At 41.4% G+C, this 18,905-nt stretch overlaps 3 protein-coding genes across 3 annotated transcripts; 1 reads left to right on the forward strand and 2 right to left on the reverse strand.

Moving 5' to 3' along the window:
• Window positions 1-1,006: 1,006 nt before the first annotated feature.
• On the reverse strand, window positions 1,007-11,492 carry lmnb2 (lamin B2). Its single transcript, XM_048251570.1, has 12 exons — window positions 11,042-11,492; window positions 9,532-9,668; window positions 7,886-8,042; window positions 6,771-6,896; window positions 6,469-6,639; window positions 6,133-6,258; window positions 5,600-5,820; window positions 4,212-4,446; window positions 3,950-4,057; window positions 2,994-3,110; window positions 2,772-2,867; window positions 1,007-2,474 (listed from the first exon to the last, which is right to left on the reverse strand). The coding sequence occupies exons 1-12, from the start codon at window positions 11,252-11,254 to the stop codon at window positions 2,433-2,435; spliced, it is 1,749 nt and encodes a 582-aa protein (XP_048107527.1). The 5' UTR covers window positions 11,255-11,492; the 3' UTR covers window positions 1,007-2,432.
• A 2,536-nt stretch (window positions 11,493-14,028) lies between these two features.
• pigs (phosphatidylinositol glycan anchor biosynthesis, class S) lies at window positions 14,029-16,853 on the reverse strand. The gene has a single exon (XM_048253220.1). It carries the CDS (start codon window positions 16,778-16,780, stop codon window positions 15,104-15,106), a length of 1,677 nt encoding a protein of 558 aa, XP_048109177.1. The 5' UTR covers window positions 16,781-16,853; the 3' UTR covers window positions 14,029-15,103.
• Window positions 16,854-17,114: 261 nt separating this feature from the next.
• rpl36 (ribosomal protein L36) lies at window positions 17,115-18,827 on the forward strand. The gene is made up of 4 exons (XM_048253221.1): window positions 17,115-17,216; window positions 17,875-17,969; window positions 18,234-18,368; window positions 18,699-18,827. Exons 2-4 carry the CDS (start codon window positions 17,877-17,879, stop codon window positions 18,786-18,788), a joined length of 318 nt encoding a protein of 105 aa, XP_048109178.1. The 5' UTR covers window positions 17,115-17,216; window positions 17,875-17,876; the 3' UTR covers window positions 18,789-18,827.
• The last annotated feature ends 78 nt before the right edge of the window (window positions 18,828-18,905 follow it).

An 18,905-nucleotide genomic window follows, 5' to 3' on the forward strand; every position in this document is an offset into this window, starting at 1 on the left:
AAGTGTGACAGACTGAAGGAGCAAATACATACTGATCATATATTTCAATTTCAAAATATGCCTTATATTAAAAGGCCTGCTCGCTTACAATTCATTTATTTTTAAGTTACTTTACCATCATTAGAGAACTTTTTTTAAAGGATAGGTGTGTAAACAATGATTAAAATATCCAAATAGAAAACATAGCAAAGCACTGCAATCATAAGCGTTTAAAAGTTTGTTTCTCAGACCTCAATGACTGAGGGAAAAAATATGGCAAATACATCCAATAAGCCTTTTATGGAGTTTCACCAGTTGTTTCCAAATACAAATGTCACAGACTCCAAAAGTAGCTTCTGAACAACTATACTGTACTTGATTCTTTTTAATATTGTACCCAATTTAGCAGCAGCACAGTATCAATTGCTTTTTAATTGCTAAAGCCAATTATTTTTCCTAATGAGTGTAACTTATCATTTCTGTTCCCATTATCATTTCAAGCTGCCCTTTAAAACAAAAACTAAATTTCTCAGATCTATCAGACGCAAGTACAAACATTACAGGTGCTCAATGAAGGCATAAGGAGTGAGTGGCATTGTGCTAGCAGATTTCAATATTTTTTTCAAAATATTACCATGATATATTTTGTGAATACTTATCTGAGAAACAATATTTGCATTTTAACATACACATCATTAGTTATTATAATTGATAATATAACTGCATCAGATGCCAACTGGGTGGAAACTAACCTCGGGCTTGAGAAGCTTTTCAGTGGGGTATACTACGAAGCACGTTAGACACATGACTCGGGGGTATACGTTAAGTGATACTACGATAGCAGATATATGATTTATTTGTCAAACTAGGTTTTCAGCTGGCTCAGCTGACGTTGGCCAATCGTGAAACATGCAGACGCACAAGACCGCCTCTACTTAAAGACAATTACTTCCGCATTCATGAGCGATAGCTTGATCTACACTGCGGTCATTTTTTGTGTCTAGCATATAACATCAAATCAATCAATCAGTTGTTGTATGGTATGCACGTCCATAGTGGGATATTTGCACGCACAGCACTATTAATGTGCATTCGAGATCCAAAATGTTAGTAGAGGCGGAGCTCCACCTGTAAGATATATGACAGAATCCTATATGAGATAACTTTTAAGATAATTGATTGGTCAGTGGGCAGTAGATTACACGATTTGAGCTATAACTTAGCACATAACCTCCTCCCGACCAGGTTTGGTTGACAGCATAAGATACCATGGTGATATAGTGACACTAAAACAGATCCACTTTCGTGTCACAGTATACCCTGGCTTTGAGCACAACATACCTCGCTAACCCACTAATCGAGATTCGTAGTATACCCCACAGGTAAGCCAAACTTAACCCTGAAACTGTACACCTGTTGCCCTCATACCGTTTGCAAACAATGATCACTTTCTTTTATAAGGCAAATACTCAACGCTGTCTCAATATCTCTGAACATACATATAATAAGCTCAGCATCGAAAGTACAAAACCGATTCCTGTTAAATTTTTCTTTGGTGTAACAATACCGCTGCAATGTTAATTTTGCATAAAACGGCAGACTAAATTACCACTGACAAGCAATTTACTTGTGTTAGACAGGGACAGAAACACTATACCTATGGTATAGAGTCTAGGGTATAGCATGCACATAATTTGCATCTTAATACTTTAAGAAATGTTTGACCAATGAATCCATTTTAGAGTACCAATTTCATTAAATTTCCACCCTGCTCATCTGATCAGCAAAGCCTCTCTATCTATAAAAGAAAAAGCATCAATGCATCAGCTGTCAGTTACACTCTACTGTACAATACATGATAGAGGTTGAGTTCCTCTCCAAGCCATATAAAAGACTTCACAAAATACCTCTATGTTGTCACGATTTGCATAACCATTAATTACAATAAACAATTTCAGCAAGTTACACAATGGTGCTCATTGAGGTTCTGAGCTGTTTTTGTACTATTTTTTTGTAATGATTGAAACTGAAGATTCTTCATTACAGAATTAACTGGCCGTCATTCACTACAAACTGGGATGGAAAACAATTCTGAGCTTAAAGGACTTGGAGATGTGTGGCAATATCTCAGCAGTGATGCACACTAATGCGAGGCCTTTTGACGGTAGGGAAGTGTGATTCCTATAATTCATTCATAAACATGAATTTCTGCTTCAAAAAGTACTGAGACTTATATGGAAGGTATCCCCATTTTCACTCATTTTGATATAATGGCTGCAATTGTTCAAGATAACCTGGAAATGAGGTCCGTTTACAAACAAAGAAAAAAAACTAATCAAGTCAAATGGGTATTTGGGATTAATCAAGATCCTAGGACTGAAGTATACAAAAATAGTGGCTCTACAGAATAAAAGGATTGTAAGAGAAAAACTGGGCTGAGGTCTCCACGCTCTTCACATGACTGCACATTCCCTGGACCCCCTCTTTGGATCTCCCTAAAACAAAGAAAAATGGAGGTTTTAGTACATTTAGTTTATTCATTTAGCAGAGGATTCTATCCAAAGCGGCTGTTATATTACAAGGTGTCAATTATATTACAAAGATCATTGTCCCCGGAGCAACTTGTGGTAAAGTGCCTTGCTCAGGGGCACAGCGGTGGAAGCCGGGAATTGAACCCACAACTTTTCAGTCTACTACATGCTAACCCATCTCCTTAACCACTGTGCTACCACCGCTCCGATGCAATACAGGACTCTTTCAGTTAGAACTCCTTTCAGCAAATACAAACTTACCTGCTGGTACAAAACATCTTCATCATAGTCTCCATTTTCTTCATCACCATTCTCCACCTCCTCTGTGATTTTTGTGACTGTCCTCTTGGCAACCTCCTGCAAATAGAGTAAAAACAAGACAATTCAATCAACATTCAACTTTCCATTTTAAAAAAAAATCCAACTTGAGGAGTTGATAACCCAATTCAGTGTCCTATCTTCCAGCCATTATGGTGACCATACCTCTTCATCTGAATTCACTAGAGTGGTGAGAACTTCGTCTCCAATGCCCCAACTCTGACTCTTCCACAGGAGGTTGCTGGGCGGGCTGTGTGCCACCCCTGCGTCGCTGCTCCAAACCTGCCAAGAGCACAAACCAAGAGATAAGTAAATATAAGTATATATACCCTTTTGATCCCGTGAGGGAAATTTGGTCTCTGTATTTATCCCAATCCGTGAAACACACACAGCGAGGTTAAGCACACATTAATCCCGGCGCAGTGAGCTGCCTGCATCAACAGCGGTGCTCGGGGAGCAGTGAGGGGTTAGGTGCCTTGCTCACTGGTCGGGGTTCGAACCGGCAACCCTCTGGTTACAAGTCTGAAGCGCTAACCAGTAGGCCACGGCTGCCCTAAAGATTTCACATAGAGCAGCTTTTGCTTTCAGTCAGAGGCTTGAATGTCAACCCAGGAAAAGTAATAGCACTGTTCACTTCAAAAGTTAGGCAATTAGGTGTTTTCTAAGCGTAGTCAAGAGTTGTACTTGTGTTTTCGCACACAAACTGATAAATTCCTCTACCTAAATTTATACATCAAACATATACAGTGGTGAGAATAAGTTATGAACCCATGCTAAAGTTGACTAAAAAGAGGAATAAAAAAAAATAATCTTTTGGAAATTGATCTTAATGCCTTAATCCAACCTTTAAGGACACCAATTTTCTTTGAGAATTAATAATGTATCGGAAATAAATAAATGTCCTTCCTTAAAATACAGGGGGCATAAGTATAAACACCCCTGTGTTAAATTCCCATAGAGGCAGGCAGATTTTTATTTATTAAGGCCAGTTATTTCATGGATCCAGAATACTGTGCATCCTGATAAGGTGAATGCTGATCTGTAAGCACAAACACACCAAGCTGCAAACTTCATAAATAATGCAAAAGCATGAAGTTATGTTGTGGAAACTACAATCTTACCGTCACAGTTTGGCCGGCCTTGAGGACGTACTTGGGGCTAAACTTGTAGGAAATCTCCTCCTCATCACCAATTTGCCTCTTCAGCCTCCAGCTACCAAGGGACTGGTCCTATAAGGTACACATGAACTACTATTAAGAAAATGTTTTAATTTTTGACCTAGAACTTGCAGTGAAAGAACAAACTAAGAGTAATAGTTGACAACCATAATTACACAACCTGTGGAAAGCTCTGCATAATCTGGAATATAACCCATGTGTATACCTCATCAGAGTTATTCTTGAGGGTGACTGATTTCCCCTCCATGTCGATTTCCTCAATTGTAATGCTGCCGCTGGCCTCTGCCTCCTGGTTGATGTGAATTTTGGGGGCACTGACGGTTACAGACTCCTCCAGCTCCACACGCTTCCTCTTTACTCGCGAGGAGCGAGAGGAGCTGCTGCTGCCTGTTGCACGGGAGACGATGACCTTGGAGGATTGACTGGGAGACAGCTTCAGTCTGGAGGGAGGGGAACAAACACATAATCCATACTCTAAGATTAAAGATTTCAATTTCAATGTAAATATGTTTTGAAACACATTTGTAATATCATAAAATAACCCTCATTATGGAGTAATCATTATTAACAACTTGCATCTACACTGGTCTACTAGACGCCTACCATCTGATCTGCTTATAATCAGCTCTGGTTGCAAAATGTGACCCTGTGTACCTAATGCAGATGGCTACCTACTGTACATACTTTTTTGTAAACAATCTGAATACGATTTTCATACGAAGTTATTCACTGGTGATTAGCATGAATGATCTGACTTCATTGGTTGACAGACTGATTAACACATCGGGATAAATGTCTAATGGCTAAATTTCTGTTCAAGTCACTGCAAATGTGTCTTCCATTTTGCCAACAGCACATCAGCAAGAATGAACAAATATGATATATAGACAGGAATGTGCCTTTGGATATTATAGACAATCCAAAGCCTTGCAGTGTACCGGCTTTACCAGACTGACAGGATTTAGCGTCTGTCTCCCACAACCCTGACTGAGATGAGATCATTGCAAGCCCCAACACTGCCCATTCTTGAATTTCCCCTAGGGATCAATAAAGTATGTATGTCTGTCTAGCTATTTAAGTCAGCTGAATAAAAATCAAAGTTCCCCCAAACAAGCTATACTGTTGTACCCTGGAAATCCAGAGTTCTCGCGAGAGCACAATGGAATTGTCTCTGCGAGACACTCTGGCAAAGAGCAATGATGCACGTTACTTTTACCCCAACATTCTGGGAAACCAGCTAAACTGATTAAGACAGCGCTGCAACGTTGGAGGACAGTACACATTGGTCGTAGTGTTATCCGATTGCGTCGAAGTCCGAAATAATTCAGAGTAAACATGGTCTAGTGTTATCCAATTGCGTGCAGTGAGATTTTTAAATGCATGCTTGTTGCCGCCCCTCGGGTTGGGCCATTACATTGTTCTTTGCCAGACCCTTCATCTTTCTAGATTATGAGGGTCTGGATTTTCCATGCTAATACTGTTGGGGAGGTTAACCTAAACGCCCCTTACCTTGTAATAAATAACCAATAATTTATATCTGTGGTATACATTCTCTTTACGCAGCTCTAGCACCAAGCAAGTCTAAATACTGACCTGTCCTCCTCGCCTTCCAGAAGCTTGCGGTAGGCATGGATCTCCATGTCCAGAGCCAGCTTGACGTCCAGCAGCTCCTGGTATTCATTGAGCTGCTGCTGCATGCAGTCTCGCATCTCGGCCATCTCGCGCTCCTTGGCATCCAACTGCCGGCGGTGCTTGTCTCGGTCGCTAGCCAGCAGGTCCTCCAGCTCACGGACACGGTCCTCTGCAGCTGCTGCCTACATAAATCAAAAATACAAAGCACATCAATCATACCATCAAAACACCCATCATAAGAATCTATTCAATCTATTACCTTATTAAAATAGTTGTTTTTTTTGTTTTTGAACAGCAATTTGAGATAGTGGAAAGTTAAGGAGGCCCCAGCAAGGTGGCAATAGGTTTCATTTCACATTTTGTTTACACTTTTTCCAATCAATTCAGCCCCACAACCAGTAGTCATCTTAATCGCCTCAAGAGCAGGAGTATAACAAATGCTGTTGATGTACATTTTCAATACCCATTTAGCACAGACAAAAAAAAACAGGTACCTGCTTCTGCAAGGCAGACAGTTGGTAGGACAGGCTCTCAATCCGCATACGAGACTCCTGGGCCTCTTCTCTGGCTGCACTCAGGGACTTGTCATTCATGTCAGATGATACTTTAGCATTATCAAGCTGCAAAAGACAAAAACGCATTAGTGTACAAAGACAACTCTCTCTCTTAAGCACACACACGCGGCTATTTATGTAAAGGGTCGTTGAAAATTACAAGTGACATATTTAGTAGAAATGCCTTAATTACCAATTAAATACTAAAGTAAATATTACAATGTCTGATACACAAGCACCTCCACTTAGCTGCAGTGAACATTATAAATATGGTACCTTGGACAGAAAAGTGAGTTCAAGTTCGTCTTTGTAGATTTGCATTTGCTCCTCATGCTGCCTGCGAAGGTCCTGGAGAGCGTGTGCCAGTTTGGACTCGTAGTCTGGCTGCACTCCGCTGTCCACCTCCACAGTGCGCCTCTCACGCCGCCGCCTGGTCTCTCGCACCTCCTGCATAAAACCCCATTGGAAAATCAGCAACGTGTGTCTACATGCTCATCACTATGGTCATCACACTACCAAACGTACAAAAGACGTGGACTTTAACAGGTGAAGAGTTGCTTTAGAAAGCCATGTCTCACCTCCTCAAACATGCTTTTCCTGAACTGCAAATCCTCTGCAAGGCTCTGACAGCGATTCTCCAGGTCAACACGCATCAGAGTCTCACCCTCCAGTTGCTTCTTAGCAACTGCATGAGCATCCTCAGCCTATGATAACAAGTACAGCAGCACAGAAACTTCAGTTAGACAGGGCAGAGAACAGATTTCTCAAAACTTACTACCACATCAATCATCCCATATATGTCTATACAATGAAGACAACTGAAAGCTTAAGGCCTCATCCACACAATAACAATGTTTTAAAAATTATATTTCTATTTGCATATTCAAAAACGTTTGTGACCACATTACATCGTTTCTAGAAATATCCTCGTCCTGACAGAAACACAAAAAAACAGAGCGGAAATGTTGTAGTACATATTCTGTAGACATTTCACACAAGCTTACGATGAAGAGACAACAGCACCTGGAGCATGTGTAAGTCTACTCTGAGCAAGTATGAGTCACTAGCAATAGCACCATAGCGCTATGGTAAAGATAAAAGTTTGTGAAGAATATGTGAAAATGCTTTGGTCCTTTTAAGGTCGGTATAATGTCTGGTGTAGACCATGATAAACTGGGGAACTAACATTAGTTTGTGATGCTAGAGCCAGGTAATACTGGCCTTGCAGTAACGGTAACGTAGTTAGCTACAAAAGGCTGATGCTGCTTGCACGGAAATCAAAAGATAAGCGTTTTAATGTGACAAACTGACTTGACAGACACTGACATGCCAAGTAGGTAAGGGGTGTGGCTGTTTCGTCAGCGTTTCTATCGTGAGGTTAGAGATGGGACTGTGACATCAGCGTTCTAAAAAAGTTGTGTTTGCCTGTCTATACACCAACGACAGGGTGGTATTTTAAATTTCCATTCTAAACCCAGTTTTAAAAAAAAAAGTGTGTTTCAGAGCTCCTAAAACATTGGTATTGTGTGGACAAAAGGCCAAAAAAATACAAAACCTTTACACCTTTTTGACCCTAAATATTGTTTTCATCGTTTGTGTGGACTGGCCCTCAATTTAAGAAAGGCCACAGTCTTTGTATAGAGAACACAAGTTAAAATGCTGTGAAATGCAGTTAAAAAGTTGATCTGTTAACCTTGGCCAGCCGTGCTTTCAAATCTGCAATCTCTGCAGATAGGGCACTGTTCTCACTCAGTGCAGTGTTGAGGGCGGCCTCACTCTGGTTGAACTGTCCCTCCAGTTCCTTAATCCTGGCCTGGGCCAGAACAAGGTCTCCATCCCTCTTCTTGTAGCTGAGATAGAATTTTTCATATTAGCTCACCGGCAATTAACATGAGACATAAAAACAGTATTGACTGTAAAAAATATATATACACACCATTAAAATAAATCATTGCTAATGTAATTGCAAAGCCACATTATTCAATACCATTGAAAGTTCCAAATAATGTAATACAAAATGCATGACAAAATGGCTCATCCTCTAACTAGCCGTTTTACAGAGAGACAAGATCTGATTAGCTGGTGACCTCCAAAAGCCCCCTGTATTTAGCAAAGACAGATGGGATGGTCCTTTAAGCCAAGACGATCAAGCTGTTTCACATGGCCAGTAGTGAAGGCTTCATTCTTCAAAACAGTTTGGCCATTTTGTATAGAAATCAGTGTTAGGCGGGTTTGGTCACAAGTGGCCCGCGGTCGCCCGATATTTTAATCAACCCGACCGCAACTCGGACCGCGAATATTAATTAGAACAAAATTATACCCGACCCGCTTATTTACAAAATGTGTGCTTTTGGTTATAGCCTGCATGCAGTGTGACAGTAGGCCATTTCTGTAAAACAAACTAATTTATTATTTGCGAAACTTTATGCAGTAAAACTACACGCAGTAGGCATGCAGGACATAATGTTTGCGCAGGAGAGAGAATGAGAATAAGAGCGCAAGCACGCACGCAACCACCAAAGATTAGAACACTAGGATAAGATTTGAAGGCCATGGACATACATCTTTCTTTCGAAAACAGAAATGGTGAGGCAAGGTAGGCAAGAGAGATACATTGCTGGTCAAAACATTAGCGCAAGAACTGGTTTATAATGCTGAATGAAGCACAAAGCTTTACTAAAGCACATCCACTGTTTAAAGTCACAAACACAACGAACTAAGGTAACTTTTATGCATCTTGTGAACCTATACATACCGGTAGATATGGCTGTGTAGTCTGTGCCATAACATATATTCCTGCAGGCTGCCCGTTTTGGCTGTCATACTTTTAAATGGCTTCACAAGAAGTAGGCCTACATAGACCATAACTTGTACTACTGTCATCTTCTTTAAGAACTTTTCCCAATATTTCCCATAGCCTATATCGCTTTTCCTGAAGGGGTGTCTTTATTATTTTAACTCACGTCTTCAGCTTCTTTACTGTTGACTTTACTGTATTGATGCTTTACTGTATTGATGCTAGCCTTCTCGTGATATTTTAAGTAGGCCTATTTGTAGAAAATATATATTTAATTTTAACTGACCCGCCCGCAAATGACCCGAATATCATTAAAATATCTTGTTTATGACTCATCCGCGGGCAACCGCTTAATTTCGGGCAGACCGCGCAACACTGATAGACATAGGTGAAACTTTAAAAAGGCTTTAAAGTGAAAATTACTGGGACACAGTGGATTCTTTGAACTTTAAAAAAAAAATGCCTTCCTCATCTAGAGGATGCCTCTGGGGTTTATAATACTGTGTAGCTTGTGAAAGCTGAATGAGACTGGTGTTACTCACTTCCTGTTGACCTCATCAAGCTCTGCTGTCGCCTTCCCGAGGTCAATCTGTAGTCTGGCCCTCTCCCGTGCAGTCTCATCAAGGACACGCCTGGCATCCGCAAGCTCCGCCTCATACAGAGCCTTAATCCCTGTAACCTGGTAAAAGGGAAGTGACGAGCCTTAAATCGATTGCCCTTCATCCCCAGTGGTTATTTACTTTCTCATTCGGGTTGCACGTTCAGAGAAGAGGTAGAAAGTTACTATGCACACAAACATATACACTTGGAAAATTCCCAAAGCACGCATCAATTTGAACATGAATTGTGTAACAGGGACAAAAGTTTTGATGAGTTTATTTTAATCTCAGTTTTTGACAAATCTGCATCCCATAAAAAGTATATCCCCAAAGTACCACACCCCAAATATAGAACTCGCTCACTTCCCGACATCCTCGTGCAATCGCGTGCTATCGCTACATTCAAATTCGAACTGCCCACCGGCACTCCCATATGGCACATTGCCAGTCAGCGAGGGGACTAGTAGAAGCCTATACAGTAACGTCACCCCTCCTACATCAAAAACAACTGAGGGTGGGTTTCCAGGGCGTTATTACAAATATTACATTGTGATAAAACCTCGGTTGGGCAATCTAAAGTCACGTAACACATTACGCGTTTGGCGAAATAAGCTATACCACGCATACCTTTGTATCAAAGTTAATCCGGACACTTGTAACATATTTCATACTATTTTTGCCGGAATTTAACACCACACACGGATGCAATTACTGCCACATGTTTTCCGGACCATGGAAAACACCCTAAATAACCCATAACTCTAAGGACGATCTAACATCATTTACATAAGATTGGGCCTCAAATCCTGCATTGCTGAAGTTAACCATGTATATCAATGGCAATTTTATTATCTAGGATAGCTACCTTCAATGTGCCCATAATATGACAACACTCTTAAAACTAAGACCAAACTAATTGGTTCCTACCCGCGGGATTTTTTAAACAGCGCTAACTATCCCGTTGAGTGGGTCTACAGAAGGTATTATTCATCTTCCGATTAGTTACCAGTCTCGCGAAATAACAGATAGTTGAGTTAATGTCAGCTGGCCACCTACAGCGAGCAGGTTGTCCGCTTGTGGTTCAGACCAAAGGCTGTTGCGTTAACTCAAAACTCAATGAGAACTAGTAGCTACTTCTACGCTAGCTTGCTAATTGAAAAGAAGCCGTTTCCCAAACCATGGGCGAGAGCTGGTTCGGCAACTTCCATATCAAGCAAGAACAATGAAACGTGCCTTACATTAATATGACAACTAACCTTGCTAGCAACTATGTAGACAATCTCATCTTATTCATCAAGTTGAATACACGCGCGTTTAACGCTTTGTATTCAACTTAAGCACCTTTATGCTAAGCAGAAAGGCTGTAAGACCATTGAGATATCACTAGGCTAATGTTCGAAAGCAAGCTATCGGTACTTAGCTTACACATGGTGTAATAAAAAACACAAGGTACCTCTCGTGTAGTAACCTCCTCCTTCTCGGACACTTTCACCATAAGACGATCATTTTCCAATTCCAATGACCGAACACGATCAATGTAAACGGCGAGTCTATCATTCAATTGTGACAACTCCTTTTTCTCTTGCAAGCGCGAAATACGCGTTGGGGACAGCGGTGTTGCGGCACCCCGGCTAGATTCAGCGCGGCTAGGAGTTGCAGTCGCCATATCAAATGTTCTTCTCCACCAAGAAACTTCAAGACCGCTCCAAAGTCGTTCAAACTTTCCTGAAACCTGTAACTGTATTTACAGAAAATTAGGCGTGATGCGCGTAAAACGACACGTCGTTTTTACACATCTGTCAGACAACAACGTCTATGAATGAAACCACTGCCTTGTTCTTTTGACTGTAACGTTAGCTACCTTAACGTTCCTGATCAGCTAACAGGCTAACTTGAAAGACCCCAAATGCAAGATGGCCGAAATAGAGCGGCGACCGCACCGCGCCAAAATGCTTCACCGTAGTGCATGATGGTAATAGTAGTCGTTCGTTCACTGACTCGGTTCAAGCCAAGTAAAGCACTAACGTTTCGTCCCACTTATAAAAAAAAACATCTGACAACAGGCTATGAATGAAAATCTCCGATTATCAAGGATATGTGTACACATCTCACCATTAAGCTAACTTTGCATAACAACATAGCGTAAAAGAACAAATATTGGTCCGTCAACAAGATATCTTGCATCGAATGATGCTATTTGGCAAACGCTTTTGTCCAAATCGACTTACATGAAAACTGCATTAATTAAAGATATTTTCAAATAAAGATGAAAAAGCCTACATTAAGCATAATAGTAATAATAACAACAATATCATTAACAAAATGAAATATGAATAATGATAGTTTTTATGTTAACAAAAACAACACCTAACCCCTGCAGATAATTAATTAAGTAGGCCTACAAGGCCCAAATAACATTTGTCTAGCCCACCTCTGGGCCACTCCCTTGCTTCAGTATTGGCCCACTTCTGGCTGGGCCCAGGTTGGTTTCTGTTGGCCCAGGTCTGATCCACACACACTATAACTGATAAAGCTGAATGTTGGCTGAGTATTGGCTTGGCCCCTGGGCCTGTACTGGTCCACACACTCTAAACTGATATGATTGAAAGTTGGCTGAACCAACATGACTTTGTGACAGGCTACATGCTCAGAGAAATCGTGGTACCCAAGTTACGTGGTGATTTAGTTTGGGTCAGTGAAGTTGACTCAAGCTGGATGTTAATTCAACTAAAACTATTGTGTTGCAGATTATTTTTGTACTAGTTCCCTGATGGTGGGACTACTTACCAAGTGCTACCAGAGCAGGGACATCACTCTCTATCTTCAAGCTGTTGAAGCCCCAACTCTGAGTAGCCTACCTCTCCAAACACTTACAACAACTCAATACACTTAACTTGGAATGCACTCACCATGCACTTCTCTTCTTCCCTCCTAGTCTACCACCTTCTTCTAGCCTACCACTATCTCCTTCTACTACACTTTGACTATTACTAAAACTTCTGTAATCTGGTAGCAGTATTTATTATGACCACCGCGCAGTGAAGCCGCGGTCATATAGGTTTAGTCAGTTTTCTTTCTTCCTGATTTTTTTCCTTTTTTTATTTTTATAATTTCCTTTTTATTTTATTTTTTTATTAATTTTCAGTACTTTTGTGTCAACGGTTCTCGGGACACTGAAAGACAGTAGTGCACGAAACTTGTTGGGCATGTAGCCCCACAAGGACGACACAGAACCTTTTCTGTTTAAATTTAGTGACTGTACACCAACTGGCCTGTAGATGGCCGGACACAGTTTTTCTGTGAATATCTCGAAAACCATAGGGTCTAGGATGACCAATTTTATTTTGTATGTTGGCCTCCAGGGGCCATGTCAACCCATCCCATATCCACTCATTTGATGTATAGTGCCATCTAGTTAAAAATGAAAAAGCAAAAACGAGGCATTGTAATCGCAGGTATCTTTGGCTGACAGGTTCAAAACTGCATGGAATTTGAAGTGGTCATTATTTCACCCTCTGAATGCATGCAAAGTTTCGTGGAACTCCGTTCATGGGGGACCATAAAATAAATTAATATATGTGCACATTTAGTGACTGTACACTATGCATGCATGCACACACATACTCATGAGCACACGCAAACACACACACATAAAGATACATGTACACACCTGCAGGCACACACACACACACACAAACAGGTATGCACACACAGTAGACACATATGGCATACATATGCACACACACAGGGGTTAAAGTGGGGGGGAACGGGGAGGAACGCAGTTCCGCCACCTTAGATAAATTAATAATAAATATATTCTTTCATACCAACGATATAGCGCGATGATATCGTTAAAATAAATAGTGAGTTAATTTGTCACGTATAGAGGTGACCAAGAAGCTAGCAATTCTTGTCCAAAAAGTATTGCTACACCACGATACTCAATGTTGTCCAACGGTGAGTCATTTTTCCCCATTGCACCGACATTGGATTTTAGGGTTCCCCCACCTGCCAAATCCCACTTTAACCACTGCACACACGCACACATACAGGCATGCACACACTGCCTCACACGCATACACACACACAGAGGCATGCACACAAGCGCACACACACATAAACACAAACACATACATGCACCCATACACACAAACACATAAACATGCACACACACATAAAAACACACACATGCAGGCAAGCAGGCACACGCACACACACATAAACACACACCCCATTACCCTCACACACCCTCTAACAAGCAAACACACACACACACACACATGCAGGCAAGTGCACACACACACACACACACACTCACTCACAAGCAAAAACACTCACAGAGAGCACACATATACACAAAAGCAGGCGCACACATGCACACACTCATTTACATACACAAAAGTAGCAAGAGTAGGGGATGAAGTAGGAGATGGAGACAAATTGACAAACGTGATTTATTTTTGCGGAGAGAATGTGCAGGACTGAGGGGGCGGTCTTATTTTGTACCGCTTTGCGGTACATCTATAATACATGTACTATTTGTTGTTGTAGTAATTGTTACCTGAGACCTCATCTGCAATGTAGTTTAAATGTAATTTCTTATTGTTGTAAGTTGCTTTGGATAAAAGTGTCAATTGAATGAATGTAGCCTAAATGTAAATGGGGGCATTGAGCGGACTTGACTCATCAATGTTTGCGCTTAAGTTTTACATCTTGCGATGTGCAAACTTGGACGCTTAAGATGCGTCCAAGATCCCATGGTGTTAAAGTAGCACATTTATTTTGCTTTGGTTTGCTCTTTGTCCATCAATCAAATTGGGAGCCTGCATGTTCAAGGTAAGTACACGGCCATGAGAACGGAAGAAAATAACTCGCTCTTGACCAAAGACATTGAAAGCAAATATTATTTGGATATTCAGGGGCAGTTTCATGAATTGAGGAATTTTGAAATGGTCACGTGGAGACTGCCTTTGGCTGCAGTGGAAACTAGTATAGTAATCTTGACCATTAACTATGTCTGTTAGTTATTGTTATGCTAAACAGTGACACAATATATTAACTGCAGAGGTCTACAAGTTCACTAAAAATGTCCGACTACCACACTTTCCTGTGGTCCATTTTGGTTGTTTTTCATTATTCAATCAGAAACATCCCACACTGTTCCACACAAACGTTCCACAAAAACGCATGTTTTTCCGGTAATTCGTTTAACAAAACCTTGTTTTCGCTCATTAACAGGCATGTATTGGATGACCCTAACAGTGTACAATTTATTTATTTAAACAAAACAAACCTAGACAAACAAAGCAAACAAAACCTAGATACAGAAACAACAGAGTCAACATTGACCAAACAGTTAATTAGGCTCTGCTCCAGTGTCTTCTACATGTATCTGTCAGTACCTGAGGAAACAGTTTGAACAGTGTGAGTGTGTGTGTGTTGGCACGTGCAAGTGTGCACACCTGTGTGTGTGTGTGTGTGTGTGTATGTGTGTATAGTTAAGAAAGAGGGACTGTTAGTCTTTTTTGGCTCTTTTCTCAGCTCTCATTTGTCGCATCTCACTAAAAATCTTCAGCAGTGAGAGCAGTATCGGGACACACATTGGTAAGAACAGAGGGATGTAGATAGCAAACTTCTGATCATCTGGGAAATAGAGCAAATGCAACAATGATGGATCAAAAAATGCACATTCAGATGCTAAAATAGCTTCTCTGCTGTATTGCAATGCAAAGGCTAAGTTTCCAGCCTCCAGCTCAGCAATAGCTGCCTGTAGAGAAGTCACTGCATTGAGTACTTGTTGTGCAATATTGTCATTAATGACAATGTTACCAATTTCATCCAGTAGTTGGGAAAGAGAGGTGATCGTCGCACTGGCCGTAGCCACATTCTCGACGCTGCGGCTCCATAGAAGCCGGTCCAGCTCCCAGTCGGCCACTCCTGCACTGCCTGGGCCCTGGAGTTCAAAGCCTTTGGGGGGATGAACCTGTTGAATTCCTAACAGTAGCCTGAGCTGTGCCAAGAAAACACCCATCACTTTACTCATATCAATATTAAGGTCAGCTGGGAAGCTGGTGTCGTTGTTGTACATGTCATTCACATTGTAGACCATAATGCCGCCCCAACGAGGACTGTGGAACGCATTTGATGGGACTTCCCATTTCCTATGGTCGCGGATGAAGAGTGGGGAGTGGTGGGGGTCTGGGACATAGAGGAGGAAGTTGAGCACAGGGTTGGAGGATGCTGCATTTGAGCCCAGCCTGGCTTCCACTGGGTTAATGACATGGGCAAGGCTGTCAGCACTGAGTGTGTAGGCTGATGCAGTTTTGTCAAAGCGAGGATTCACCCCAAGAACAGCATAGTACAGAATTTGAGAATCCACAGAGAAATTGGCCACAATAGACATCTTGTCAAGTAAAGGCTGAATGTATTGCTGCACCGCAGCCTCAATGTCCCACTGCAGCCTGTGGGACTGGGGGCTGGGATTCAGCAGACTGAATGTGATCTCATAGCCAGGACTGGATTTGAAGGCTCTCATGCTGTCCACTAGGCTTTCCCTGCTCATCTTGGCCAGTCTGATGCGGTTGCTAAGTGCTGCAATGATGTCCTGATGGCTAAAGGACATAATCTGGACCACCTGCTCCACTTCAGGGTCTATTGCAGAGAGAACCTCCTTCAATCCTGTTCCTGCTTTTCGGAGTTCAAATTTGACCAGTGCTGTTCTTTTCAGACCGACGTACACTTTTATATCTTCTGCTATCAGTGTGGAAGATTCAGGTAACACATATACAACAACAGAACCACAAGCACTCTCACTCAGGACGTGCAAGGACTTATCTGCCTCGGCTGCGTTTGGCTGATTCAGGGCGTCTTCCTCCATGATCGTAGCTGTGCGGTATTTGGTCTCGTATCTATACTTCATATCTGTTTCGCCATCCACATGGTGCTCTTGTTCACGAACCTGACTCACTGGAAGCTTCTGTTGTTGATCAGGTGTAAGTGTGCCCTGGGCAAATACCACCTCCACTTCCAGAGTAAGGTGGAGATGCAATGAATCCAGCTCACGGATTTGTGACATCGGCAACCAGGCACGATAGGTCTCTGTCGTTCTCCACCACAGTGGAATCCCCACGAGGACAACTATGGCAGCTATAGCAAGAGCTGCCTTACGTCCGCGTTGCTTTTCCTGATCCATTGATAATATGCTGTTTTATTACCACCAAAGGCTGTCTCATTCAGACCAGTCGTTTACCCCCTTCTTCTTGATGGAGCACAGCTCCAGCCAGGACTTCCTGCATCCCATCAAAACACGGTATCCAGCGAATCATGGAAGTTGTAGTTTTTTATATTTGCATGCTCCCCTCTCTTTTTCTAGTTTCTTAGAAACCCTTTAGCATATTAGTTAAATAATAATACAAACATGTATTGTTTGTAAAGATTATAAGTTGCAATCCCTAAGTATTTCCAAATCTCCACTGACTGTAGTTTTCGAACAAAGCAAAAGCACACGCTGTGATCATCAACAGATGGCGCTGTTAGCATTTCTTGAGACATTTCATGAATTTGAGACTAGAATATCCAGCTTCCGCAGCTAGACGTTCCTTCCGGTTTGGACGCCATTAGAGAAGCAGGTATGAAATCTGGAAATCTTTGTCGTTTATTTGGAATCCAATGTATATCTTAATCATCTTATATATTTTTTGCACATATCAAGTACCAAAATAATCCGGACACATATCTAAGCTCGTATATAGAGTATTTCACTGCTAATCGAAAAAAGTAAACACTGAACACCACAAACGCTAAGGGCTTACTTTAGCCCCTTTCCACACGAGAGGAGCGGTCTTATATTACTTATGACCACACAATGTACAGATGCAGCTGTTTGTCAACCGCCAAAGAAAAAAAAAAAGAAGAAGAATGTACAGATGCTATGTAATGTCCAGCTATTTGGAAATGCGTGGAGAGATTAGTCATGTCCTAAGTGTTGGTCGTTGATGTTATATTAGTAATGGCACGACTTGTGAAAGCATGTAGCTTCAGGATGCTTTGTAGTAAAGATGACGGTCCGGAGTAAACTGTAAGCCTCTCGTTGGAAATACGAGTGCTTGTGAAGCACTGAATATGTGAACGTCTGGCTTCCGTAGCGAGATGTTGAATTGAATGTAGGCTGTCAATGTGAAACGCATCATCAGACTTGCAAGTGCAACATTACCAATGCAACCTCAATTTAAAGTACCTAACCTGCCTGTCGTCAGCCTCTTCGCTAACTACAGCTTATTTTCACAGAGATGGCTATTAGGTATCCCATGGCAGTGGGCCTTAACAAAGGCCACCCGGTGACCAAAAACGTTGCAAAGCCCAAACACAGCCGCAGGAGAGGGGTAAGATTCTGTTTCTGTTCTGACTCTGAATTAGTTAATTTACCATTAGTTAATGGAGCAGTGATGCAAACTTCTCTGAATCACTTGCTGCCAATGGACATTTTTACAGCAGCCATTTCTGACATGAAACTGTGGCAGGCCTAGGTGTTGCTAATGACATCAAGGTTCTGATTCTACTACCTTAAATTGAGCTGCTGTTAAAAATGTCTGTTATGCGTGCCACTGAGATTCTGTCATCTAAAAATTGTTCACTATGTTTTTCAGCAACTGACCAAACACGCCAAGTTTGCACGTGATCTGATCCGTGAGGTGTGTGGCTTTGCCCCCTACGAAAGGCGTGCTATGGAGTTGCTGAAGGTGTCCAAGGACAAGCGTGCCCTCAAGTTCATCAAGAAAAGGGTATTTTGTCTTTCTTTCCAACTCTTTTTTTTTATTATTATTTATTTTTATTTATTTTTTTTCCTTCATTTCACCTTGAATACTCTTGTGCTGTAATAGTTTGCAGATTTTAGGATATTCAAACATAGAATATGGGTGTGACTGGTGTATGGAAGTTGAGGCTGGAATTGGTTAAGATATAGGGGTCATCTTGTGCAGTACTATTGTAAATGTTTATTTGAATCATTTTATTTGCCCTGTGGATCTTAACTTGATTTGGTAATTTGTGTACAAACAGGGATTGCTAAACACTTAGTATATGTAATGATCTAACTTTGTGCTTGGCTTCAGGTGGGAACTCACATCCGCGCCAAGAGAAAGAGGGAAGAGCTGAGCAACATCCTGGCCGCCATGAGAAAGGCTGCTGCCAAGAAGGAGTAAACTGTAGCCTAATAAATGACAATTTGTATATTGACATAATATTGTTGTTTGTATTCCTTGATCCTTGTGAAGGGTGTGCAGTGGAACAAATTGTTGGTGCACAGGCATTGTCTATAA

This window comes from Alosa alosa, chromosome 9 (genome assembly GCF_017589495.1).
Source record: "Alosa alosa isolate M-15738 ecotype Scorff River chromosome 9, AALO_Geno_1.1, whole genome shotgun sequence".
In the NCBI taxonomy this organism is placed as follows: domain Eukaryota; kingdom Metazoa; phylum Chordata; class Actinopteri; order Clupeiformes; family Clupeidae; genus Alosa; species Alosa alosa.